The sequence below is a fragment of the Zophobas morio genome, unplaced genomic scaffold (genome assembly GCF_036711695.1).
Source record: "Zophobas morio isolate AGI-343-1 ecotype UQ-CSIRO unplaced genomic scaffold, CSIRO_AGI_Zmor_V1 ptg000031l, whole genome shotgun sequence".
Lineage (NCBI taxonomy): Eukaryota > Metazoa > Arthropoda > Insecta > Coleoptera > Tenebrionidae > Zophobas > Zophobas morio.
This window is the reverse complement of record NW_026972136.1, coordinates 13192925-13220048: the sequence shown is the minus strand read 5'-3', so window position 1 is coordinate 13220048 and position 27124 is coordinate 13192925. Positions and strand designations below refer to the sequence as shown.

The window sequence follows — 27124 nt, the reverse complement described above, 5'->3', positions numbered from 1 at the left end:
TTTTGCGATAGGACTTGTAGTTTTGCCGGAAATCGTGATAAACCGTTTTCTACCCTTAAAAGCTCACCCTCTTCCACTTTCCGACCTCAGATTGCCCGTAAATTATGTTTTCTTTTATTTTTGTTATATTTTCTTTCTTTTGCAATAGGTATCATCCAGTTCTAAATTTTTTTGTTCTCAAAAATTATCGGCACTGGCCTATAACTGAATCTTCTGGCTTACTTTTGTCATTTAATTTAATCTACACAGTACATGAATTCGCTTAAATTTTGTTTGAATAATTTCATCACAAAACTGGAAGCAGAATATAGCTTACGCACAGGAAGTAAAAATAAATGTTTTGTTTTACACTGTTACCAAACTACATTTACTTGGAAAATCGTTTAAGGATATGAGAAGAACCTAATAGAATGAATGCTTGTCAACTATATTTTTTACATAAGAGTACACTGCAGTAGGGATAAGAGCATTTCAAAATTGTAATAGCTAGTTTGGAGTTGTTAAAAAAACATGAGATTAAACTTTACTTTCTCATGAAAGAATCTTCTGTGAAACCAACCTAAAAAAAAGAGGAACAGAAAGGTAAATACAAAAATCTTTTTTGCTTACATTTTCAGCTTCCTTTTTTATACAAACTGTATAAGATGAAGCAGTTTCGCATCTGTCTTCGAAGATTTCCGCTAAAAATTACTTGGTTAATAAAAAAAAACAGTAAGATTTAAAAACGGCACACGTTTCTCTTGGCAAACATCGATAATTTTAAGAACTTTTCCATAGATATCTGCATCTTCACTTTTAAGAGGATTAAATGCGTCAATTGTTGCTTGTTTGTCAAATGTCCCGTCTGCTTTCATCTAAAAAAGGAAATTGATATGTGTCCTAAATAACAGATATGTATTTGTGATGATTAGGATGATTACATACCACATTGAAATGTTCGTAAATGCAAGCGTGTACACATTTTGTTGTGTGCGAACTAGGAGGAACTGTATGTTTTATCAATTCGGTTATGTCGTCTAAAGAGAGAAGAAATAGTGAGATAGTTATGTGGACGAGCTTTAAATGTCAAGGAAGTTACTAGAGTAATATGATAGATACTAACCAGCGTTAGCACCTTCTTTTTCTGCGCAGTTTCCAGCAACTTGTTCTATTTCAGCTGTCACCTTTTCAATAAATTCTTCACTCAACTAAAACTATTTTTTTAAGTTAAAATAATATTAATGAAGTGCTACTTACAGCATTTGCACTAAAAAATATTCCCCAAAGAATTAGTAAACCACGCATTTTTCACCTACTTAAACACAAAGTAACCAATAAACATGAACGCAGTGATCTCCGATATAAATATTTATACACATAAATCTTTTAAACCTTGGAGTTATATCCGCTGATTAATAGATGAAAATACCAATTAAAACGCATTTAGATCAAAAAATTTATGAAGCTTAACAACGACAAACATCTATCGCACAAAATAATATGACAATTTTGCGAACCTTCGATACGCCTAATGTATAAATAATGAATATGGATTAGTAATAATTAATTACTCATTACTTTCCATGAGCTAGCAAACACTGAGGACGGTTGAATAGGATTCTAGATTGGTGCATAAAATTAGATTTTGCGATGTTTGTGTTGTAATAACCTCTATAAAGTAAAAACCAGCGGCATAAAAAAACACCTCACCAGCCCCTGTGCTGTGACTGTTCTGAATATTATTGTTATAATTCTTATTGACGTGCGTATTCTCACCTTTTCAAGAAAATCAGGTGACTCGTTCTTTAAACATAGAAAATACACGATGCTAGAGACAAAGAGAAAAAAGAAAGACATAGTCGTTTATATTCTGAGTTGGTGGTTGATGTTATTATACTCTGTTAATTTTTTTGTGAACATTTGGCCGTTTAAGGAAAAAACTTAAAGCAGATTCGTATACCTACAAGTGTAGGAGTTTATTATTGTATAACATTTAATTCATTTATTGAAACTAAATCTTGCTGAAAGTGTTTAAATTCTGGAAGGTAAAGGATTCAGAGTGTCAAAGGTGTTGTGTTGTGTAGTAGGCTGCCACAATTCCATAAGTCAACGAGCAAGAGCATCCAATTTTATAGATTCCCGAGCAAGCCATATGAGCAATTACGTCGGAAATTTGGATAAACAGCTTATGTAGGAAGTAAGAACTACAGACCAGTAAAGAACCCAAGTCTGTTTTTTAATTTAGTGTTAATTTTTAGATTGTTAAACCTACTTTCAACGAGCTAAAGAAAATATATTTTGAGGTTACAAATATAGTCATTTTGAGTACTAAAAAGTTGTATTTGTTGTCAATGTAGTACTACTCCGAAGAAGCCATGATTGCCGGTGAAAAACGACCGAACCTGTAGTGAACACTATTGGCAATTGCAGGTTGAATATTGAAAGTAGCCCATCATGTAATATAACCCCACAATATTTCCAGAGGTAATGATTGTAAATACCAATTTTTATTCTGAATTTAAAAATTATTTCTGTATTAGGAATATCGAAGCTTTGAATGTACAAAAGCTAAACCACAACGAAAAAGAAGCAAATACCAAAGTGAGGGTCCTTCAATAGATCTGAAGGCAACATTACCACCGAAACTGTTTGTATTTCAGTTTCTAATGTTGAGCTATGGTTAAAATAAAATTTCAAATGCCAAATAAATTTTGTATTGTTACGAAAGAAACGAGAAATAAAAAAGTAGGAAACTCAGACAATGTCAAATGCAAAGCATTTCATGGATAGTGTTCTGTTAAAAATACTGAAGAAATGATTAGCCTTTTCGGATTTTTTTTTGTAGTTTTTAATTTGTTGTTAGTACACTAAATGATAAACATGAGAATGATAAATTAAATAAAGAAAATTTTTAAGTTCACAGCAAGGTTTGATTTTGACAAACCTTTACTGCCTGGAATCCCAACTTAAATCCATTTTCATAAAAACACTAGTTAAGAACGCAATAGAGTACTGACGAGTTGTTTATGAGGACGCTAATGCAAGTTTTATTCTAGACGCATATTGTAGTCGTTACTTAACGTCGTATTCGTACGTAAGTGACGTAACGCAGTATTCAAATTCAAATTAAAATGAAACCTGCCGCCTCCCAACCTGACATACATTCCTAGTTCTTCTTACGTTCCTTTTGCTTGTACCTTTTGCCCAAAACTCAGTTAGGAAGCGAAAGCGCTCTATGGCGCGTCCTGGACCTCCTGGCTTCATTTGCTAGGGCTTGAAATTGGATTCTGTGGTAGGAGCTCCAATCCAATACTGTTATTTAAATCACTGCAGATTATTATCAGATAACTTTCTGATTGTCACTCTTGACACATTTAATTGATGTAATTTTTTGTAGTTGGCCCGTATTTTGTTTAACATTTAATCGTTGAGTGGCGTCATGCAGACGACACTTGCAACAGGGGAATGAGGAGGCCGGTCCTATGGGGCGGTCTCTATTAATAAAGCAGATTGTGATATCGGTTATAAACAGATCTCCATGGCATCTGGAATCCCTTGGTCCTCTAAAACCAGGCGACGCGATCGGTAATTACTAATTAACGTCGCTAACCAGCGATACACGGATATGCTAGTGTATCAACCTATCTATTCTACAACCGTGGTTGTGATGAAAAGATGAAATCAACTGTCATTTTTTGAGGATTTTCACGATCTGACCTCCATTATCACCACGAAATATTCACTTTTTTTTTCCATTCCGACATTCTGTTTTTATTTTCTCTTTTACGCATGAGTGACGTTTGAAACAATGCACGTTACTTTGGTGACTAGTGTATCTGAAATATATTCAAAGCAAATAACCAACGGAAAAGAGTGTATTATTATCAGTGTACATGCTTAAATTCGATTGTTTATGTTTATACATCGAAATAATGTCACGTAGAAATTTGTTTGAATTGAATGGGTTGTCTCCTCAAAACAGAGGACTAAAATGATTAATTAATTCACAATGGAATAAAATATTTTGAATATTCTACTCTTTGCAACACTGATTATTATCGGTATTCCCACAGTTCTTACATATCAGACGTACACTCGTGTTTTAGTAAAGTTAATTTTATCCCAACTTCATACACATTTATCAGACACGTTTGGTGTTAAAACTTTACAAGTTAGGTAGTCAGTAAATTTATCTTTAAATTATTACTAGGAGGCTTTTATTACGGCACATTTATCTTCCAAAGAAGTTCCTCATGATAAATAGAATCAATAACCACTAGATTTGTTACCTGCAAATGCACTCTTCTAGAGAATGGCTTATTTATATTGCAACTAAACGTGAGGTGTTTTTTTAACTGTAATTAATATATTCTTTGTTTCAGGAAAAGTATTTTACCCATGTGATGAAGATGGCAAATGGTTATTTTATCCAGCGTTTAATAAAACGTGGGTAAATTACACAACATGTGTTAACATCGAAGATTTTCAGGTAAGGAGAAAACAAACAAAACACCATATTAAAATTTTTGGACGATCAACCAGTAATTATAAATATTACTGGTTGATCTTTACTTCCCGAGCGTAAGCAAAGAAACATCATCCAAGAACATCATAATTACAACTACGAATTCAAAATTTTACACATAGAAAATAAAGGTGCAAAATTAAACGCGCTAGAATGTCTGGAAATAAATAGGTACAATAGATTTCATACACTAATGAATGACCAAACTGAAATAAACAAATCTCCCTTACTTAACATAAATTCGTAAACACTATTGTGAAAATCAGGCATAAATTCAAAAATAGCTCTGTAAAACCCCAGTTTCTCTTCTGCCTGAAGACGGTACTATATACCGAAACACGTGTAGCAGTGACTACGAATATATTATTTAAACTCTGAAAGTTTTTTCATTATTATTAAAATTCGTCTAATCATCCCCACCACTAATATGATGACATCACTTCAAAATTGTACATAGTAATTGGGTTTTAAATTGCATCAAATAGCATAGTCTTACACATGTAGTTTATGACTCCGAATTGAGATTTTACCTGAATCGTCCAGATTTTTGGAAAAAAAATCAAAATTAGGAAACAACATTTTGACATTTAATTCGGAATCTACAAACTCGAATGCTTTGAAATCTTGCAGATGCTTTACAGTTATGATAAGCATGATAAAATTTTAATCATAATCTATTTAGTTATCCCCTCCAAAAAATTGATGACGTCACCCCAAAATTTTCCTGAATAACTCCTATCTAAAATGTACAAAATATGATGAGTCTCTTCTTGTGATTTATCATTTCATTCATATTTTTTGGATTTGGATATACAGGGTGACTCAAAAAATTTAATGAATGCGCAAATTTATTTTATTGATTTAATTAAGAACTACAAAACCGAATGCTTTGAAATCTAATGCGAAAAAAACATAATAGGCATGCAGTCGTCACGTTTCCGACAACGAGGGAAGTACCGTCTAAACTCTTTAGACCAATTTTTTATAATTACGCAATGTAGCTTTTACTGTCGGATTTATGTTAATTATGTGATTTAAATACAGAATTAAAGTGATTTTTAATCATCTAGTAGAGCACTGAATTAAAAATAATAGTGACGGAACAATAACATTTTCTATATTACCTCATGAAATAAAAAACACAACGGAATACAAGTTAACAAATTATTGGTAATTGTCCAATGTGATCAACTACAAGTTTATACTATCATTCGAAAAATATTGAACAACAATCGCCACAAAACTAAACCTTAAGTTGAAAATATATATCTACGCAACTAGCAAATATAGGAGATCTCTAAAATAAATTTGATTCAAACGTATCACTTTTTTCTGTGCTATTCTTATCATAATTTTGACTTTATTGTATTATGCGAATCGTAGCAACTATTGAGGTAAAGTTAAAAAAAGGCAGACAATTAAAGTGGGTCCTAAAATTTTTGCTTACACATAACACTGATTTATTGTTGGATCGAGTAGGTAAATATTAACCGTTTCCTATGCATCATGTTGATCATGTTGATTGCTTCTCGAGACTTTGTAGAGAAAATTGTTAAAACATAACAAAGAGTTGTTTGTAGTTGCTGCATTAAATATAGTGGTTATTTAGTCACTCTATCGTTTGAATACTCCGTGGCTGTAATAGGTTATGGGCTCAGAATGCGGCCAGTACTATCAAGTGAAACGCGACTAAACCTTCTCAATAAAAAAAACTATTACACGTGAAAAGTCCAAATGCAAGCGGTGACACAACAATCGGTCCAGTACTTTCGGAGATTGTCTGTCTAATAAAACTCCGGGACGGCAGACAGACGGAAATGGGAGACCTATTTCTTCGTCTTCTAGGGGTCATGAAAGATCGAGAAAACGTCAAAATAGAGAGTCGGCCGACGGACTCGATTACAATACTTCCTTTGCTTACGCTCGGGAGTAAAAATTATTTATTTGTACATTAGATAAAAAAGGGAAAACCATTTTAAATAAAAAACATAATTATTACTTTCAAATTCAAGGTCAATTACATATTATTAAGAGAGAATGTTGTATTTTTGGCATATGGACAACAAAACGGTCAAAATCGACAAAATATATTACAAAGTCTTTTGTATGAAAATGATAGACAAACTAACAAAATTTTATTTAAATTGTGTACTTCCGGAATTGGTAGATCCGAGACGACGTAGATCTCTTGCAATTAGAAATCTTGATTACATTTTCCACGTACAAAGAGAGAGAGAGAAAGAAAAAAAATAACGAAAATGCATTATAGTAGTGTTTTCAAAATATGTATTCCTAAATGGGAACAGCAGTAATAGAATAGCTGCTAAAAAACGTACTTTGATAACACTAAATATAATAAGTACTTATATTAATTATTATTTAATTTTGAGGAATTGCTATTACTTTGTCTCCAATAGCATAACTAGGCACTTGCAAAGAAATATTTTAATTATTCTAATAATTCATTTTTGCAAACAGACCTCTGAACAATTCTGGTCGGTTTTATTATTGTGGAGTCAGTGCTGGTGTATGCAGCTGTGTGCTAATCCGACCGGTCCTTTAAATACAGTGGCCCGTCAAAGCACTGGTCGTGACTGAATTTTACTGCCTCCCAAGGAAAAATTTGCTTTAGCTCACCCTTAAGGGTGATCTCTGTGAGTATAGTGGCGGAAATTTATATAATAATATTAATAATAATCAATTTTATGAAGGCACAAAATAGAGGAAAAAATAAAAGTACATATGGCCGTGTCAATCTATTTAAGTATTCAAAAATTCTTCTGTCGAATAATACGATGCATTTCTTGAATAGCTACTACCTTTGATTTGAAATTACTAAATTTAATTCCCAACATCAAGCTTCTTTATTTTATTAAAACAAATAATACCAATATATTTTGGACTTTGCTTGCCAATATCAAAGCGGGAGAATGCAGTTCTTAAATCATTGACAGATATTTCGTTTAATATTTAGCACTAAACTTAAAATATATAATGACTAAAGAACAGATTTTAGGCTAAAGAAAATCCAAAATAGACCCTAAAATAGGCCATAAATAGGTGATTTGGGCAGGCAAGTTTTAGGAAAAATAAATTTTACGCAACGTCTAGTTTTCTTTGAGATCGATCTACATTAATTTTATTATTTGACATAATCAACTATCACAATTGTTAGTGAGATGTTAGTGTCCTTATGTTTAACCATTTTAGGAGTTTTACAACCCATTCTGCGAAATAATTTCTTCCTAGTGAGCTAAATTTTTGTATACACATTTATTATGGTGTTTTACTGAAATTGATATCCCACAGACTAAAAAAGTTATTGAAGGTTAAAAGTCACGAAAATCGGTTTTTCGTAAATATCTCGCGTCCTATTGATCGGAGGTCGGATAAGGTTATGATGAAAATTGTTATTCGTCCAATTCTCTGTAACATAAGTATGTTGCAGTTTTTTGTTAGGTTAACCGTTGTTGTTGTAGAACGCAGAGAAAGCATAATTATTTCATTCCCATACGGTATTGCATACCGTATACACCAAGGGGTATACTCTATTGCTACTCTATTGATGTTTCTAACAGCTGGAGCCACAAAAGATTTGTACAGACTTTGCTGAGAAGACAAATTAATTCAGAACAGTGTGGTGGGGAGCTAAAAAATAATATAAGTGCAAAAATACTGCCGCGATTTGCACTTGTATCGCCTTGTATTAGAAACATAAATTGCCTTAAGATAAGCTAACGACGATTTTTTCACTTTTTGTTATGTATTGTATAACTAGAATTTTATGAAAATTTGTACCTTTGTGTTTTTCGCATATAATAAAATAATCTTTAGATCGGCTGTGCATAACAGAAAAATGGCAAACAAATTACTCATTGATGTTCCTCTACATAATTTTTCTTGCAGCATTTTTCATGGTTCAAGTATATAACACTGATAGACAAAATAATGGCAGTGAAAAACTATAGGTACATTAAAAAATCACAATCTAAATTGGTAGGTATAAAGATGACTTTAAGAAAATGCGTTCCGTCATAGAGAAAATTGCCCAAATTCCGTGCTTGACAAAGTAGCTTTCAATTCGCATCGTAACATGTATTACTCAAATAAAAATTCAAGCATATAACAGATTTTTAACAGAATCTACTAATAAATCTAGAGACGATTATAAGTGAGGAACTCTTGCTAGAAATTCTAACAGTAACGTTTTTGCCCACCCGGGACTAAAATTGATATTTCAGTCCCTGCAAATCGGGACTAAAGTGGTTCTTTTTGACCCTAGGGATAAAAAGTGTTTCCGTGATCACCAAAACACTTTTTAACATAAAGTGGTAACATAAACACATCGAAAAATTCAAAATGGCTCGTCTTATTTACACCTTTAGCCTTAGTTACCCAACAAGACTTACTATCGCGATTGATGATAGCTTATTTCGATTTACATCGTGCACTTTAATGTCTAGAAATAGTATATTATATACCATAATATAGTAATCTTTTTACAATGCTGTTACCGTAACCTATTTGGTATAATAAAAAAATAATACAAAACATCAAAATGAAGCTATACTATAGGAAAAAATGGAAATGCTCCGGATGCTATAGGCATTATGCAGAATTCAACCGCCTGCGACGACTGACCAAACTGCAAATTTCTAATGCTTATAAACTGTTTACCCAAAAAGCTGAGCAGTGTTTGCAAAAATCCCCCAATGATTTTTGGAAATATATTCATCTTAAGAACAAGGAAACGAGAATTCCTGGCCTGACAAAACATGATGATAATGTATATCGTAATTCCTCTGATATTGTTAATGTCTTTGCAGCGGTATTCTCAAAAGGTTTTTCTGGCAAAGCAACGTATCAAATTGAAGACGTCTATTCTAATTTACCAACTATCTCTCTTTCTGAAGTTACAGAGTCTCAAGTCTTAGAGAACCTACGAAAACTTCCCGCCGGACAGACATGTGGTAATGATCAACTACCTTATTTTCTAGTAAGAGACTGTCAAGGAATTTTCGCAAAACCTTTACAGAAAATCATAAACTTGTCGATTCGTTATTGTGTATTTCCTGAAAATGGAAAAATGCGAGAGTTGTGCCAGTATTTAAAAATGGTGATCGCTCAGATGCAAGCAAATACAGACCCATCTCAATTTTATGTAACTTCGCCAAGGTATATGAACAGCTCCTCTACAACAGTATATACAATAGTGTCAAGTCATATATTTCACAACATCAACATGGATTCATGACTAACAGGTCAACTGTTACCAATCTAGTCTGTTTAACGCAATCTTTGTGTGAAGTTGTAGACAAGGGAGGACAAATGGATGTCATATATGCAGACTTTTCCAAAGCCTTCGATAGCATCGACCATGACATCCTCCTACAGAAGTTTTGGATTTTCTTTGAAACTTATGAACCTGATGTCTTCTTATCTGTCTAATCGTTTGAATTTTGTCTTTTTTAATGGGTTTGAATCTGATAATTACGTGTCAACATCCGGAGTTCCACAGGGGTCTAATCTTGGCCCTCTGCTTTTTAACTTGTTTATAAATGACCTCCTAGCATCAGTACACTGCAACACACTCGCTTATGCAGATTATGTCAAACTTTTTTGTCCCATCTACGATATTGAGGATTCGGCTCGCCTTCAAAGCAACTGGGATCACTTGGTTTGCTGGAGTGACTTTAATAGACTGAATTTTGATAAATGTTATGTGGTGTCATACACAAAGAAAAAACATCTTATTCAAACCAATTACATAATAAAGGGAAGTCCTCTGCAAAGGAAGGAGTATATTAAAGATCTTGGAGTCACTTTTGACTGCAAACTGTCATTTGTTAATCATATAGATTCTGTCTATCTGAAAATGCTTGTTCAATGTTATCATAGCGTTGAAAACCCTACATTATGCCTTTGTTGTCAGCAAACTAGAATATGGCTCGATAGTATGGTCGCCATTGTATCTCTTACATCAGCTTCAACTGGAAAGAGTCCAAAGAAAACTCTTGAAATACATCTCCTTCAAAATTGATGGCATTTATCCGGAAAGGGGAATTGATTATAGTTCACTACTGCAAAGACATGGATTCAGCTCATTGTCTGACAGGCGTGGCTTACAATGTTCGAAGTTCATCACTAATAAGATTGACTGTCCATATGTTATGGGTTATGTAAACTTTCATGTTCCGAAACATGCATCACGTTGTGTGGAGACGTTTTATTTGGTAACACCAAGAACTAATGTCATGAAGAATTCGCCAATGAGTAGAATATCATATTTTGCTAACATCCAGGATGATGATATATTTCGTATTGCACACTAACTGTAAATTCTTTTGTATGTGTTTCACTCATATTAATTTTTTTTCACAATTAATCAATTAATTAATTCTTATTTTATTTTACATATTTTGTTAATTCCATTGTACTATGTAGAATGTAGGTATTATACAATGCGTTGTCATATAAATTGTGTACACTGTTGGGCAATAAATGCTATTATTATTATTATTAACCTTAATTTATTGAGTTACTTTTTTCGTACTCTAGGGGTCATGACGTAACTTGTGAATTTACAACCAATGAAATAAAAATACACGTATTGACAGACTTGTCAACAGTATCACAATATTTCAGGCTAAAAAACGTTAATTAACTGATCTTACATTAATTACACTCGTTGAGCGGGATCGTAGCGTAGCACGTAATTTAATTTTGTTTAAACAATTACCCTTTGGCAAAATTACAAACAAAATTTAAACATACCCGCTTTTTAACTGGTCTTACAAATTCTACCTGCACTATATTACAAAACGCTTGTAGTGCGCTGGAACACGGACGACTGTCTGCGTTATTTGATTTTTATTTTTCAGATGCGGTTTCGCAACGTTTAATTTTCTAGGCGCGAAATTTAATTTTTAAATCGGGAAATCTGCTATATTTAGTGAGCTAAATCCCAACGTTCAGAAAACCGCCGTTCTTGTAATTTCATAGTTTTATAGTCCCATATAGTATCAGACGCACCTGCAAGTAGAAATCATGATAATTTATCTAGCATCATAAATCAGAGGCACTATAGCCATTTTTTTACGTAACGTCATAAACAGTAATCGTAAGTTGTGTACTAAGGTAAAGAACTAACTGTTTAAATTTGATACTGTTATTCATGAGCTAAACTAAACATTTGTTCGGACTAAAACGAATATTATTTATGATAAGAACTGAGAAGACTTACAATATTGGAAATTTTCTTATTTATTTTGGACTTTTTATAATGTCAAGCTGTTTTTTCATTGTCTAGGCTAGGGAATAAGTTTTCTAATGAAATACGAACAACAATAATTTTATTTAATTTTTACTGTATTTCAAACGCTTAATTTTTGTTTGGTTTCAGTTTCGCCAACAGATCAATCTAATTTACTGCGTAGGCTACGGGGTGTCTCTGGTGGCTCTGCTCGTGTCTCTCGCGCTTCTTACATACTTCAAGTAAGTAACACAAGCATAATTAAATTAAGTGTAATTGTTGAGGCACAGACTAATAAATTTCCCAATTCTTTAACGTTGCTAAAAACACACAAGTAACGTAAAACAGACAAAACTTGAAATTTTATTGGCATAATTCTACGTGTTTCGAATACCACTTCAAAAAAGTTTCTAAGAAGACCTCGAACTTCGAGCGTGTTAACATGCAAAAATATTTCCACTTTATAACCGCTTTTCTGTTTGTGTTTAACGGAAAACAAGCTACTAAAAATTCAGAGAAACTTACAACGTTTACCTAAATTGAATGCGTCCGGATTTGGTTCATATCAAGCCTTTTAAAATCATATATTATTCACCATTTGAGCGTAATGGGAACTCTCGCTGAGAAATTTAAAACTAATCGAGAGCAGAGTGAGTTTTTCCGCAGAAACTTTGCCCTCAATCAAGTAAATGTACAACCCACGTGTCGAAACAAAATTCAATCTACATATTATTTTAACGCAGATTGGTATTTTAGTATTTCAGTTCCGTTTCCAGATAGGTCTCCACAATAGAAAGAGAACATTGGAATTTCTTCTTTGAGTACGGTTTAAATGAAATGAGTTGGGATTTAGAGTTGAATCACAACGTGCTTTCGCATATAACTTGAAGATACTATTGAATTAAATGTGGGACAACAATGGTATAGAAATTAATGTTTGTTAGATTAATAACTGGAGGGGTGAGATTTGGGCGAAAACTGATGCGCGCATACGATATTATGCCTTGGGGTTAGTTGACAGTGAACACAAAGTGGAATCATCCAGTCGTAATTATAGTATGTCATATTATAAAAATGTAAGTACAACAAATAAAAAGCAGCGTAATTCGATTTCCGAGGTCCTATAAAGCTGAAAACCAAATTGTTGCGGGGGCGTAAAATTGGTGGTCCGATGCAAAAAGCAGAAAAAGAAAGCATAATTTAGTTAGAGTGTATACCCATCTAAACGGCGTTGCGGAATTTTTAATATACATCATCAGAATATTTAAATTTTACTGTTTCGCTTGTATTGCACCCGCGAAATACATTAATACATATATGTATATATAGGAAATATGTTCTTCCATTTATGTTGTGTCCGCCACAACCTAAAAACGTTGCAGCAGCTTCCACCTAATTCCTCATCCTTCGAGAACATATCGAGAACATTGGTCCAAGCTTATTTCGACAGAACTTCTTTCGGCCCTGAAGAACAATAAAACATATCCCGGCTTTTCGAAGAATTATGTTGTGATTTTTTTTTTTGTAAGAGAACTTCTATAAAAATGAAAAGAAAAATTAATTTTTCCTTTACAAAATTTTGTGGTGACGTCATCAACATTTTTGTAAGGACACATATATCATTCTGGATATATGTAGTGTAATACTAATGACAGTAGTTTTGTATTCTCAAATTTTCGGGAAAATGAAGTCAGCCGTTCCTGATTGAATTAATAAAATAAACTGATTAACTTTTTTTGGACACCCTGTGTTCTAAAATTATGGGAGCATTAATAAATCACAAGTATAAACTCATCATATATGCATATTTTAGATCATGACGTCATCAATTTTTACTACTACTTTAGTAAAATATATATATAAATCCGATTATTGTTAACAATTCTGAAATGTTATTTCTTGTTTCCGCGGACGCTGTCGAGACCACCTCGACATCCGTGTCTCCGGCTTTAGAGCCACCCCGGTGATCCCTCGCCGTAGAGGGGCTGGCGCCCGAGCATCGCCGCTCCCGACCTAAGGCACCACCCCCGGGCTACGTCGGCCAGACGTGTTTCTTTTCAACGGCACTGGTCGGCCCAGGGCTTGGCACTGAGGCACGCCACCCCTACGCGATATCGACAAAATTCCGGACCGTCACCGACGCCACCCATTCATAGATGAAATTTAATGCAAATTCCATTCAACTAATTATATAATATGTATGTATGCAATCCGCAATACACCAATTTACTATTTAATAAACTATACCCATGATTATACCAGATCACGTTAGAGGAAAAGAGTGCTGTATATAGCTGTTAATTATGAACAACTGTTGCTTATGATAACTTAAATGGTTATGATCAATAACTTGAATAAAAAAAATATATATTAGTTTAGAAAATTTCAAAAAAATGTTAATGTTATTTAACTAACCGCTTCTCGTTGTAACATGTGATCAACGGCCATTTTATTTTTCAGATCATTAAGATGTGCTCGAATTACAGTACACATGAATCTATTCTCATCATTCGCCATCAATAATTTTTTGTGGCTGCTCTGGTACAGCATGGTAGTAAACGACCAGGAAGTGCTCGGAGAAAACAAGGTAAAGAATTTATATTTATTCTCTGTGGAGCTTCAGCGTGCGTCTTAATGGCGTCAAATATTGAGAAAACGGAGTGGAAGATTCTTTTGTGTTATGCTTTCCGATAAATTGACGTTTTATTTAAACATGTCACTTTTTACAGAACGTAATTGCTTTCAATAACGTTTTGTTTGTGTTTGCTAATTGCTTACGGTAAATTGAGTAGCCTTATTGACAAATATATATATGCTTTAAATTGATCCATTTTGTAACGTAGTTGATGCAGATTCTGTTATTTAGACAAATTTAGGCAGCGATTAAGTATGCAAAACTTTGGGACAATTTATTTAATATTTTTAGTGGAATTCTAAGCAAGATATTTTTTGTTCTACTATAAACGTACTGACAGAAATTGTTCGTCTAAAGACTCGTCTTGAAGTGAGAATAAGCGACCACAGCAATTTATGAGGGTTCTCTTTAAAGTAACATTAACATTTTCAAACTGACGTGGCAAAGTTCAAATGAAATTGTGCGCATTGTTATCGCCTCCCATTTCGGATTCGCATTTTCGAGCGATATTGTTAGACGTTCTTATACCGAATTCCATATCGTGACAAACTGCTGAAACCTCTAACTCAGGCTTTCATAAAAGACATGAAAACGTCATTTTCTTGATCGTTCGGACTTGTTTTTTCTCGTGGACTCGTGGAATGTTATATTCAGAAGTTTTACAACATTGCTTTAGTTTGTATTTTTATTAAGTATCTACAGCTCATGCAGCTTGTAACTTTTCCAGTCTCGACAAAACTGGATGAAATGACATAAAGATGAAATATTGAAGTTAAAACGGGCGGTTAAACCAATTTTCCTTTCAACCTACAACAAGATGTGTGGGAAAATGTTAAAAGTTAATGTCTATTGTTCGTTCGTTCGCTCTAATTCCGTGGAGAAATATGGTTTTAGGTAATGTTTCAATACAGGTTTATTTATTTTGTGGTAGTTATGTTTACTATTTTAATAAATTACAGCTAGTGCTTTATGAGAACAAAGTACAGATGTTCATAAATCTCACACTTATTTGTCTAATTGTTATTAGTGAGCAGACATTAGTGAGTTGTATAATGGGAAGCTTTTGCAATCATTAATATTGTGGAAGTAACCATAAATGAAACCACGAATTGTATTGTATATTAAAGATATACATGAATACAAATATACGAAAAGTATAAGTAAATAATATAAGTTGTTTCAGTATATAACATGTAAATCCTAATCCTCACGGATAAAAAATGCCTTATAAGATGGAGTACGGCGTATGCTATATATTATTAACTCATTGTTAACTAAATGTAATAAGTTATTAGGTTATTACATACGGCGGATGGCTGGTGTTTCCATCTTTATCGCACAAACTGGTTATTTTTCGGGAACGTGTGAGCGCTTGTCTGTATCACCTTAATGGTTAATATTAGTATTATACACCGTCGTATGTGTATTAAAGATTGGAAGTTGAGTAATTCCAAGGATATACTTTTCAACGGGTTAAAAAGGCCTGAAATCAGTCAGTAATGAACGTAATCGTCCAGAAATGAAACCATTTCCGACTTATGAGTGCGCCACTGTCGGTTTAAACTAATTAAAGTATCTAGAGTTAATTTAATAAAATGTCATTCCTGCAACGCCTACTAAGTGTTAATATTGTCCCACAATAAACCATGATAGGTGCCATATTGACCAATGAATTATCTTTTTCCGAGCACGTGACTTAGACCATTAAAAAAGCCAACTTTTTAGGAACCATTGTACTGTAAAATCGTAATCTTCCATCGTGACTGCGCATGTCAACCCATGTTTAAAACAATGTAGTATACATAACAACATAAACACATTTTTTATTTTTTTTTATATATTTTTTTTTTATTGAAAGTTAAAGAACTAAACGGTCGGCATTTTATGTCGCTCTTGAACATTGTCATTTTTTGAAGGTATTTCTACGTGAATTTTTGTGATTTTTGGTGTGTGACAGGAATCCTATGCACTTTGTCATTTGTGCAATTTTTGGCTTGCTCCTGTTGTATCCTGGCTGAGATTTCCACAACTTTAGTAGTTGCTGCTGGCACGCATATCTTATCAGTGAGTTTTTCGTACCTCTATTATTAGTTGTTTTTTTTTTTTTAGTTGTCAGTTAATTACTCACCTCATTTACTTTACCTTTTCCATTCCGAGGTCTACCTGGTTTGTCTCGTTATAAGTCACCATAATAGGCCCTATAGGTGCGAAGAATTGTATCCCTATTTATCCCTTTAAAATTTTTGTTTCCTTTACCGATTTATTTATAATTCAATCATGCCAGCTTACTGCACAATATGTAGTTCTGGTGTAACGCCATCTACACCCCATCTTAAATGTAGTGTTTGTAATAAATATTACCACATCAAATGTTACACTGAAGATGTGCCTGACGCTTACTCCGATGCATCTTGGGTATGCAAAGATTGTTCCTTGTCCAACGCTTTGTCAACACCCATCACTCTATCTGCTATTGAAAACATAATTGAGAAGCAGTTTCTAAAATTTAAGGCTGATATTATGATTGAAATGTCACAAATTATAGATAGTAAACTTGTTTTAGTCAACAACAGAATGTCCGACATCGAAAACAATATGCATAGATTGCAAACTGAAATTAATGAAATTAGAGAGTCAGCTCCAAACAACGAAGCTACCAATAACATCGATGACGTAGCTCGGGAAATCTGTGATCGAAATGAACGCAGCAAAAATGTTATTTTGTATAACATACCTGAATCCGTTGCTAATTCAGTCGAAGTCAAGGTTATGGTCGATCTAAAACAAGTTGTCTCTATTGTGGAGCCTTTGGGTAAGTTTCCAAAACCAAAAAAGATTTTTCGTTTGGGTATTCCCAAACCCAATGCACCACGCCCTTTAAAGATGGTTTTCGAAGATTGTGAAGAAGCCCAATTATATTTGCGTTCGAATAAAACTAACCCCAACAAGAAATTCCACTTTCGAGCGGATCTTACTAGACTTCAAAGAGCTAAAAACCATGCGGTGATTGAAGAAATTAATCTTCGAAGATCACGGGGTGAATCAGATCTGAGGTTAATTTATAACAACAATGTTGCTCAAATCACTCGTGCTAATAAAGGAAGAAGGAGTCAACATTTAAACTGACTTCGTCACCCAATTACCTTAAATGTTCTCAGTGCTTTTACCAAAATGTTAGAGGCTTGCGATCTAAATGTGTACAATTTTTTAATTCAGTAGCTGCAAGTGAATATCATTTTATAGCAGTCACCGAGACATGGATCACACCGGATATCTCCAGTAGTGAATTATTTCCAGCTAATTTTGTTATTTATCGGCAGGATCGAAATTTAGATTCTCTTAATATAACTAGAGGTGGCGGCGTTCTTCTTGCTGTCGATAGCCTCTATAACTCAGTACGTATTGATCTATCTTCTATCACAACCTTGGTTCCAAGCATTGATATTGTTGGCGTTAAAATTACGGGTAAATCAAAATTTTTAATGTTTGTAATTTATATTCCACCTACAATTGCTTTTGATGACTTCTACTTGTTTTTTGAATCCTTCATGAACTTAAATATCGTCCAGAACGACAAATTAATAATATTAGGTGACTTCAACACTCCCTGTTTTGTAGATGGCTTAAAAAATCGATCTAGTTCTGTCCTAACTAATTTTAAAAAATTCTTCAATTTGATCCAAGTTAATTGTATTTGTAACAGCTACAACAAGTATCTAGACTTAGTGTTCTCCAATATTAATTGTAAAGTAAGTAAAGCAGATTCCCCGTTAGTGGTTGAAGATAAACATCACCCAGCACTGGTTGTGGACTGTTATGTAGATGATCAGTTTAAGCCCAATTTTGCGATGAACACGGAAAAATTAACATATAATTTTAAGAAAGCCAATTATCATCTAATGTACAAGCTCTTTTCAGAGACTGACTGGTCTTTCATAAACTCAATCTGTGAAAAGTCGGTACCAAAGTTTAAAGTTAGGCCTCCATCTCGTAAAAGTTATCCTCCTTGGTTCACTGGTGACATTATTGCCTGCATTCGTAATAAATCGATGGCACATCGTAACTACATAAGATTTAAAACGCCATACTATTATAACATCTTCAAGTCATATCGTTCCCAGCTCAACATTTTAATCGACACAGCATACAAGAATTATATTTCTAATATCGAGAACAGCGTCTCCACAAATCCAAAAAAATTTTGGGCTTTCGTACATGGCAAAAAAGGTCACTCTAAAATTCCAGGCGTAATGGAATACAATGATACCGAGCTTACATCACCGCTATCTATAGTTGAAGGATTTGCGCACTATTTTAACAGTGTTTATACCAACTCTAATCCGCTTACTTCTTCTTCCAATTCTAAAACTAGGTCGTCTGGCTTGGTGAATCTTGAAACCATATCAGAAAAGGATGTTCTTACAGCACTAAAAAGTTCTAAAGACTCTTTTACTATGGGACACGATGGTGTGCCCAGCTTCCTTTTAAAGGACTGTGCCTATGTTTTTATTAAACCTTGTTTATATTTATTTAATTTAATATTAAGGTGTGGTGTCTTTCCTGTTATTTGGAAAAAGGCAATCGTTTGTCCGATATTTAAAAAAGGAAATCAATCGAAAATTGTCAATTACAGACCCATCTCGCTGCTTTGTAATTTTGCTAAAGTATTCGAGTCGATTTTATTTAAACACATTTATGCTTCGACCAAAACCAATTTGTCACCGTTTCAGCACGGGTTCATGGAGAAACGCTCTACAATTTCTAATCTAGCATCTTTTACACAGTATACATCTGAGGCCATTGACAAAAAAAAGCAGGTAGATACCATATATCTTGATTTTCAAAAAGCATTCGATCAAATCGATCACTATTTACTAATAGATAAGCTTGAGCACTTTGGATTCTCTGACAGACTTATCCAACTTTTTACTTCATACATTTTCGACCGTGAACAGTATATTCGATATCGCAATTTTACATCTACTGTTATCAAACCTACTTCAGGTGTTCCCCAAGGATCTAATCTTGGACCACTTTTATTTTTATATTTTATTAATGATATCGTTGATAACATCTCTTGTAAAAAGTTAATGTTTGCAGATGATTTAAAACTTTTTTTCCAAATCAACTCGATACAGAATTGTCTAAATCTACAAAACAATTTAACAGCTGTTGTTAATTGGTGCTCAGTTAATCGACTTTACTTAAATCTTGATAAATGCTCCATCGTAACTTACTCAAGAAAACATGATGATATACTCTTTTCTTACAATATAGATGGTACTTTAATTAAGCGATGTGAGTCTATTAAAGATCTTGATATCCTCTTTGATTGTAAGCTTAGTTTTGTCGATCATATAAATGATATGGTTTCCAAATGCTTTCGGACGTATGGATTTATTTACAGAAATTGTCGTGACTTTAAGCGTGTCGACACGTTACAGGCTCTATTTTTCGCACTAGTCAGATCGAGAATTGAATATGATGCCTTAATTTGGTTTCCAATTTATCAAAACCATATTGATCATATAGAATCGGTTCAACGCTTGTTCTTAAAATTTATGTCTTTTCTTTTGGATGGGGTCTATCCTTGTCGAGGATATGACCACTCGTTATTATTAGTAAGATTTAATTTTTTATCATTACATAAAAGACGAATTATTATCGCCATTAAATTTTTGTTTTTTTTAGTTAGAAATCAAGTAGACTGCCCTGAATTGCTTCATTATTTAAATTTTCTTGTACCAAGAATTAGTGCACGCCATAATCATGTATTTTATTGTACTGCTGACAGAACTAACGTTTTAAGAAGATCTCCAGTTAGTATTATGTGTAGTTATTTCAATCAAATTTCACACTTATGCGATATAAATTTCGACTCGATTAACAATATTGTTAGTTGTGTTAAGCAATCATTATATGGGTAGAATTTTCTTTTCTTTTTAGTTTTACTTTCTTGTTATTGTTAATTTTTAATTTTAATTTTTAGTTTTTCCTGTAATTGGGTGTAACCCCGTTGGAAAATAAAAAAAAAATAAAAAAATAAATAAAATAAAAAATAAAAAATAAAACGTACTGGCAGAAAGTACGGTCCTGTGTAGTGTAGACAGTTGGTCCCTTGATGGTTTATGACCCCTGGATTACTTGCGGCAGAGGTCTATTGTGGAACACTTAACTCCTTCACAATATGATGCAGTCGTAAAAACGAACCAACACTTGGAACTCTATACTGTAATTTTTGACGTTCGCAATTTTTGTTGAGTTGTCTTGCGGAATACAACTCTTGGTCAGAATCTTTTTATGCAATAATTACTTGCCGTAATTATATCTATGTTTCGTATTCAACTGCATTTGTAGGCTTGTGTTAGTGATGGACGTGATTTTACATTTTTTGCATTTTAATTTAATGTACAGGAAGCACGTCGGAAGACTATAATCTGAGTAAGTATCAAGGTCTTTCTGCAAAATCATAAATAGTCTTCCACTGATAAAATTCCTCTATAAATTTTTAAGTCATCAGCATACATGTATTAATACATTTGATTTAGACCCGCTTTACAGAAGCTCGACCAACTCTACGCCAATGAGAGATCTCTATTGTCAGTTAAGAAGAAAAAGAGTTTTATGCTTTTCCTGTAAAATTCTGCAAAATCAGGTTTTCCCCGACATCATCAAATTGTTGATGGCCCCTTTCGCTTACATTCAAAAGTAAAAATTGTTGTTCAAGAACAGGCTCAAAAGTTTATGTTTACCGTTACATACGCAAAACATGTATAAGGTAAATCAAATCTGCAACGTTAACGCTTTATTTCTGTGTTTATAGTGTTTACCAGCAAATATCTAACTTTTTATAAATATTGAGATAAAAACATGTTAAAGTATTGGGTTATTAAGATGGTAATTATTACCACATAAATATAGAGACTAGTTAACACTGAGAAAATCCCATAAAAATGTAAAAACTTTACACAATATGAAAAAAGTTTTTCGCAAAACTTGTTCAGAAGTTAGGAACTTATTCCCATATATGACAGATTCTTATAAAGCAAGAAAAAATCTAAAATAATAAATTTCCCCTGCGTAAAGAAAAAACTTACGGTTACAGAACTTGTTTTCCGTAAACCGCAGAGGATTCTTTCAGTGCAGAAACGACATATTCACCTTCCACATGAATTTTTGAAATTCGACTTGTACTTGGTAATATTTTCGAACAAATCGTTTAAGAAAAGTAAATAAGATAAAAATTCAGTTTTATACCAAGTAAACAGTCCCCAAATTAAACGCTGAAATCAATAAAAACAGAAATATGACGATTCTTTTTATTTTCTCTTTCACGAACGTGGAGCACTTACAGGTTTTTTTACACAATAATATTGGATAAAAGTTCCCTTTCATGTTCAATTCCATATTATGAATAGATCTTTGTACATGTTAAGTCAGTTGAGTAAAGTTTAACCCCTGATGTAAATAATTAAATAATACCTGTTGTTAATCGCTAGTTAAGTTCAAATTAACGTATAATAGGTTGGACAACATTATTGTCGAGACTTCCCGGGGGATACCGAATGTCTTACCTCCACATCCTCTTGTTCCACGAAATTTCCTTTATAATTCAGACTTCCCAGTTATGTAATTCCGTTCATTGAAATTAGTAGTTCTAAATAATTCTAAATTTAACAAATGGATTTGCTAAAAAATTTAGAAAGGTATGGATGAACAATTTAGTTTGCTCGGACAATAATTTGTTAAAGTAAGTCTTGCTTGTCACTTTGTAAAAACTTCTCGCATTTCATTCGAATTACGTAAAAAGTTTGTAGTACACCAGAGAATCGTAAAAACAACGTTTAATTATGAACAAAAAAAGTTCCTACCATGTGAAATGTTTACAAGTGCAAAGTGCTAAATAATTCAGCTTATTAAGAAAAGGTAGCTCACTAGGTTTGACAAAATGAATAAAATAAACCTTTTTTTGCGAAATTAAATAATGTTTGCTTTTTGTCTAGAAACTTCTTGCATAATACATAAAATCGAAAATGAATGAAATTTATTAGGTGAAGTGTAATGATTAATTATGAACCAATCTGAACAAAAAATAATTATTAACTAGAAAATGTTAAATGATTCTATCTTGTGTTTCATACGCGTCGACTCCGTAACTGTCATGGGGTTCGAGCCTTCTGGAGATAATTTACTCGAAACCTCAATTCCCATCAGGAATTAATCCTATCCTGTTACAGATAAATTGTGAGTTATATTTGTTTATTACTTTTATTATAGATTTTTTTCGAACAACTAATGGACATATTTATGTTTTATTTCCAACAGACTACAATCGTCAATGGTGGAAAGTTAATACATAAAGATTAATAATAATAATAATACAGAAAAAATATGAAGTCCCAAACATCTACTACAAGGGCTAAAGTGATTCTGTAATATTGATGGACAGGAAATTTTGCCGCTTATAAGTTTGAATGTTACGCGTGCTACATTCCTGCGGGCATAGAGAAAACATTCGCCAACTATGTTACATAATGCTTTTGACGAGCAGTGTTGGGGCGGATATGAACCGCCTATTGAGCATATGGATTTCAAACTTGTACGGACAAATTCTATCTAAAATGTCCAAAATATGATGAGTCTGTACTTGTGATTTGTCATTCCATTCATATTTTTTTAATTTGCTAATACAGGGTGACTTAAAGAAATTAATGAATGCGTACTATCATTTTTAGGATTACAAGTTGATACACGTGTTCTTGCAAAAATGTTGATGCCGTCATCGCAAAATTGTGTAAAGAAAAACTCAACTCGAAAATCTGGATATATTTCATTGTACTTTAATTGCGAGGGAAGTTCTGTCGAAACAACTTTCGACCAACTTTTTGTTTTGGCTTAATGGATGAAAACGAGTTACGCACGTGCATAATGGTTCGAGTGTTGCATTAATTTTCATAGGAAACGATGTATTTATTATCTCCGTCCGATCAGATTGCAAAAATATTTACTAATTTCCCATTAAAAACAAATGAACGCACAACAGAATGTTGTTTACTTAGAAAACCAGAAACTGATATATATTTTACATACAAATAGATTTCGTCATAAACAATTGGAACTTCAGCTAGCAGTTTCAAAGTTTTACTAATGCATATTTAAGAACATGCGTAAAAACAAAAATAGATTTAAGATTGTTTAGACAGAAGCACAAGTATACGATTATTTTATTTTTTCAAATTTAAATTTCGTTCTCTGGAAAATTATTTTTTTCGTCGGCCGCTAATTGATGTAACGTCCTGATGGCTAAAAATGGCGATGACAGACACATAAACAGACAGTCGGCAGACACACGGAAATAGGAAATCACTTTTTCGTACTCTCGGGGTCATGAAACTTCGAGAAAACATGACAGTAGCAAGTCGCCGATGGACTTGATTACAATACTTAAATAAAAAACGAAACATCGACTTAATTTTCAGTCTTTTTACAAGATTTCCCACCACAGATTTAATTATAACGCTTTTACTCAGGGCGTAACATGAACACGACTTTAATAATAAAACAAAGGTATCGATTATCAAAATACCAAAGCACATAAAACTGCTTTAATAGCAATTTTTATGTAATTAACAAGACGCCGCGTGGCTTAATTTCATGATTAATTAACTGCAGTTTATCAAAAACGTTTTTATATCACAAAAGAAAATTGCAAAAGTATCTCGTTAAAATCAATGTCGCGTTTCGATTTAATTGCAGTTTATTAATACAGATGGTGGCGATTCCCCATCATTAATCTAGACACTTTAAATCCTAATGGTAGTTATTTTGATACCGAATGTTTGTTTTGACGTCTGAGTTTATAACTATCTTTATAATATCAAAATATGTTATTATATCCATGTATAAAGGTAGATGAGTAATCCTAATGGATGAAGGAAATTGATAAAAATAATCCTGACAGACACATTTTAGGATTAATTAAAATAATATTAACAGGAAAATATCACAAATTCTATAAATTCACTGTTAAATATGAGCAACGTTTTTAGACTTTTTTCATAGTATGTACTTTTCTGTTTTAGAATTACTTATTAAGTCTACTTTTGTAGTCGTCTATAACGATTAACATAAATTTATGATATTCTGAGTTCACCGTTCTCATAATTATGTATTAATCAGTTAATCACGAATTTTGGGGTAAGCATAGGATAACAGTCGTATGCAATAATTCATAATAATTCACATTCCGGACCTTACAATTAGCTAAGACAATACAACGCTTTCAGCGTTTATGCAAGTAACATCTATACTATACTCTTTAATCTTTTTTTACTTCCAAGGCCTAAGCTAAGTAAGTATTGTTATCGACAACATCGGATACTTTCATGTTTTCTCGATGTTTGATGATCCTAGAGTACAACAAAGTAGGTCTCGCGTTTTCTTGTGTCTCACGATGGTCTCACGTCTGTCGGTGTCAGTTTTTTTAGAATGCTAGTATATCAACCTATCTATTCTACAACCGTGATCCAGGCTAAGAAAAAGCACTAGAGGCATGCGCAATCGTATAAATTTTACCACCAGTTCAAATTATAATCAGTAGCGGCATGTCGAGGGAATAATCTTCAGTAGAAAAATCAAATAAAATCACGATTTTTGTTTAACAGCAGTAAGGAAAGGTAAAAACTCATTTTAATCATAATTTATTAAGTATTGTTTAGCTTTTAGAAGACATTATGAGCCAGTTTGTACACATTAATCACGCATTTAACGAGGCATTCAGCGACGTCTAATTGGCGTAGCGTCGGTCACGTGGTATTTTAACGCTGTGTTAAAAATTTAATTGCCGTGAAATGTTTAATTACGCTTCTATAAACCGGGTCTAAGAAATGTTTTTAAAAGAAATTGAGAGTATAAAAAGTCATTACTGCAGAAACGATTATTCCTAACGTTATCCCCATTCTTTATGGAAACAGGAGAAATTTTGGAAATAATATTTTAGAATATTGCATTTATTCTTGAACTTTTAAGTGGTTCGTTATAAATGTTGATTTGTGCTCTACTAGTTTAGTTTTGTTGCGTACCATTTTAAACAATGGCGTCAAGCATTAAACGTGGATAACCATCGCCAAGCCAAACGCCTGAAGTTGTACACGAAATGCATATAGATACAAAAATAGTAGTATTACAATTACGGCATCAGCTTTACTCTAACCTGTTAATATTCGGTTTCCCAAAATCTCCTGGCCAACGACAATTCCGCCATTTTATTTGCCAACCTTCTTTTGGAAACTAACTTAACGCAGCTACTCGCTTCGGACAAACACCTTCCCTAATAGACTTAATTCTTACGAACGATCCCAATCTTTTATGTGAAATTAATCAACAGCCTCCAATTGGCATTTCTGATCACTGCGTCAACTTTCTTACAGTATCACATTCCACCAAAAGAAAGATACGAACGACGAGAATATGCAAGGATTTACGTTGATGGTCTAAATTCTGACCTGGCCAAAATAAACTGGAATTCTCTTTACCACACCGCCAACTCCATCGAAACATGGGATATTTTTACTAATATCATTGTTTAAGTATATTATAGTTGGACAACCTAATACAAATTTTACTTCGCCTAAATAGTGAGCTTTAGGACAAGGAATCCAGGGGGCGTGGGACAAATTTTTCGTCAACGCGCATTTTCACTACAGTGAGCCAACGTATTAGGTTTATTTTACTCTACATCAGATGGCGCCATCAAACATTAGCAAAGGCAAACACCCTTCACTCTGCTCTTATACGAGGAGTTATCCATAAATCCATAATTAACATTGTTCCGTAAACAATAATGTGTATAAACATATATGTACAAAATATGAAAATATACTTGACATAAAAAATATGAAGCCAACGCGTTGTAACGTGATACGAAAAAATTGTATTTAAATGAATTTGACGCCTATTTTTATTTGACTGTATCTGAAGACTGACAGAAACTTTCCAAGGGTTTTTAAACTGGTATAATTGTTTAGTTTTACAAGATTTAGTAAAATTTAAATTCGTGGTGTTACAAAAATATTAACACAAAATAACAGAATGACATAAACTTTCGGCGTTAACATTACAAATAATTACAAGACAGAAAAAAACGCATTAAGAACTTAGGAGGCATGTTTGTAATATCGAGTTGTTAAAGGCTGCTTTGGAGTCTGTTTGGTTCTATGAAAAACAATTGCTGTTATCCGACGTTTTGATAGATTTTGTTCCAAAAATACGAGATAACTAATTGTTTCTTGAACTAGTTTCCGTAACTTCTAAAATTTAAAACGGATACGCCGTTCTGCTGTAATAAAATCTAGAATAAGGCCAAAAGCACACTAATATTACATCTGATTTTGTTAACCACATGAATATAATTTACATTAAAATAAGTTACAGACATTGTTTGAAATGTTTATTATAGTTCGAAAACAAGATAAAATAAATAAATAAATAAATAAATAAATAAATAAAATGTGCAGTTTATAAACTTCAGAATTTTAGTATAAAAATAATCATGTTTGAAGCTTTATTTTGTCTGTTCGATTTTATTGGGTGTATTGGACCCCTCTTGGGATATAACACCGACATCAATGCACCGACCCAACGTTCTTCAACCGATGGGATGATTTATTACTTCCGTTATGCTGGCCCTACACACAGCGATCTGGTTTTCGGATTTTCGGCTAGATCTGCACAG

At 33.1% G+C, this 27124-nt stretch overlaps 2 protein-coding genes across 5 annotated transcripts in view; one reads left to right on the top strand and one right to left on the bottom strand.

Annotated features, from left to right (window-relative positions):
* LOC135139673 (calcitonin gene-related peptide type 1 receptor) overlaps positions 1-27124 on the top strand; it is a 159475-nt gene that overhangs the window by 49617 nt on the left and 82734 nt on the right. For all 4 annotated transcript variants that reach the window (XM_064069990.1, XM_064069987.1, XM_064069989.1 and 1 more), the window contains exons 4-6: positions 4362-4468; positions 11907-11998; positions 14217-14343. In XM_064069990.1, the coding sequence (XP_063926060.1) occupies positions 4362-4468; positions 11907-11998; positions 14217-14343 (326 nt within the window). The remainder of the gene's footprint in view (positions 1-4361; positions 4469-11906; positions 11999-14216; positions 14344-27124) is intronic.
* On the bottom strand, positions 407-1432 carry LOC135139676 (uncharacterized). Its single transcript, XM_064069994.1, has 6 exons — positions 1237-1432; positions 1103-1187; positions 925-1016; positions 734-854; positions 610-680; positions 407-559 (listed from the first exon to the last, which is right to left on the bottom strand). Exons 1-6 carry the CDS (start codon positions 1282-1284, stop codon positions 524-526), a joined length of 453 nt encoding a protein of 150 aa, XP_063926064.1. The 5' UTR covers positions 1285-1432; the 3' UTR covers positions 407-523.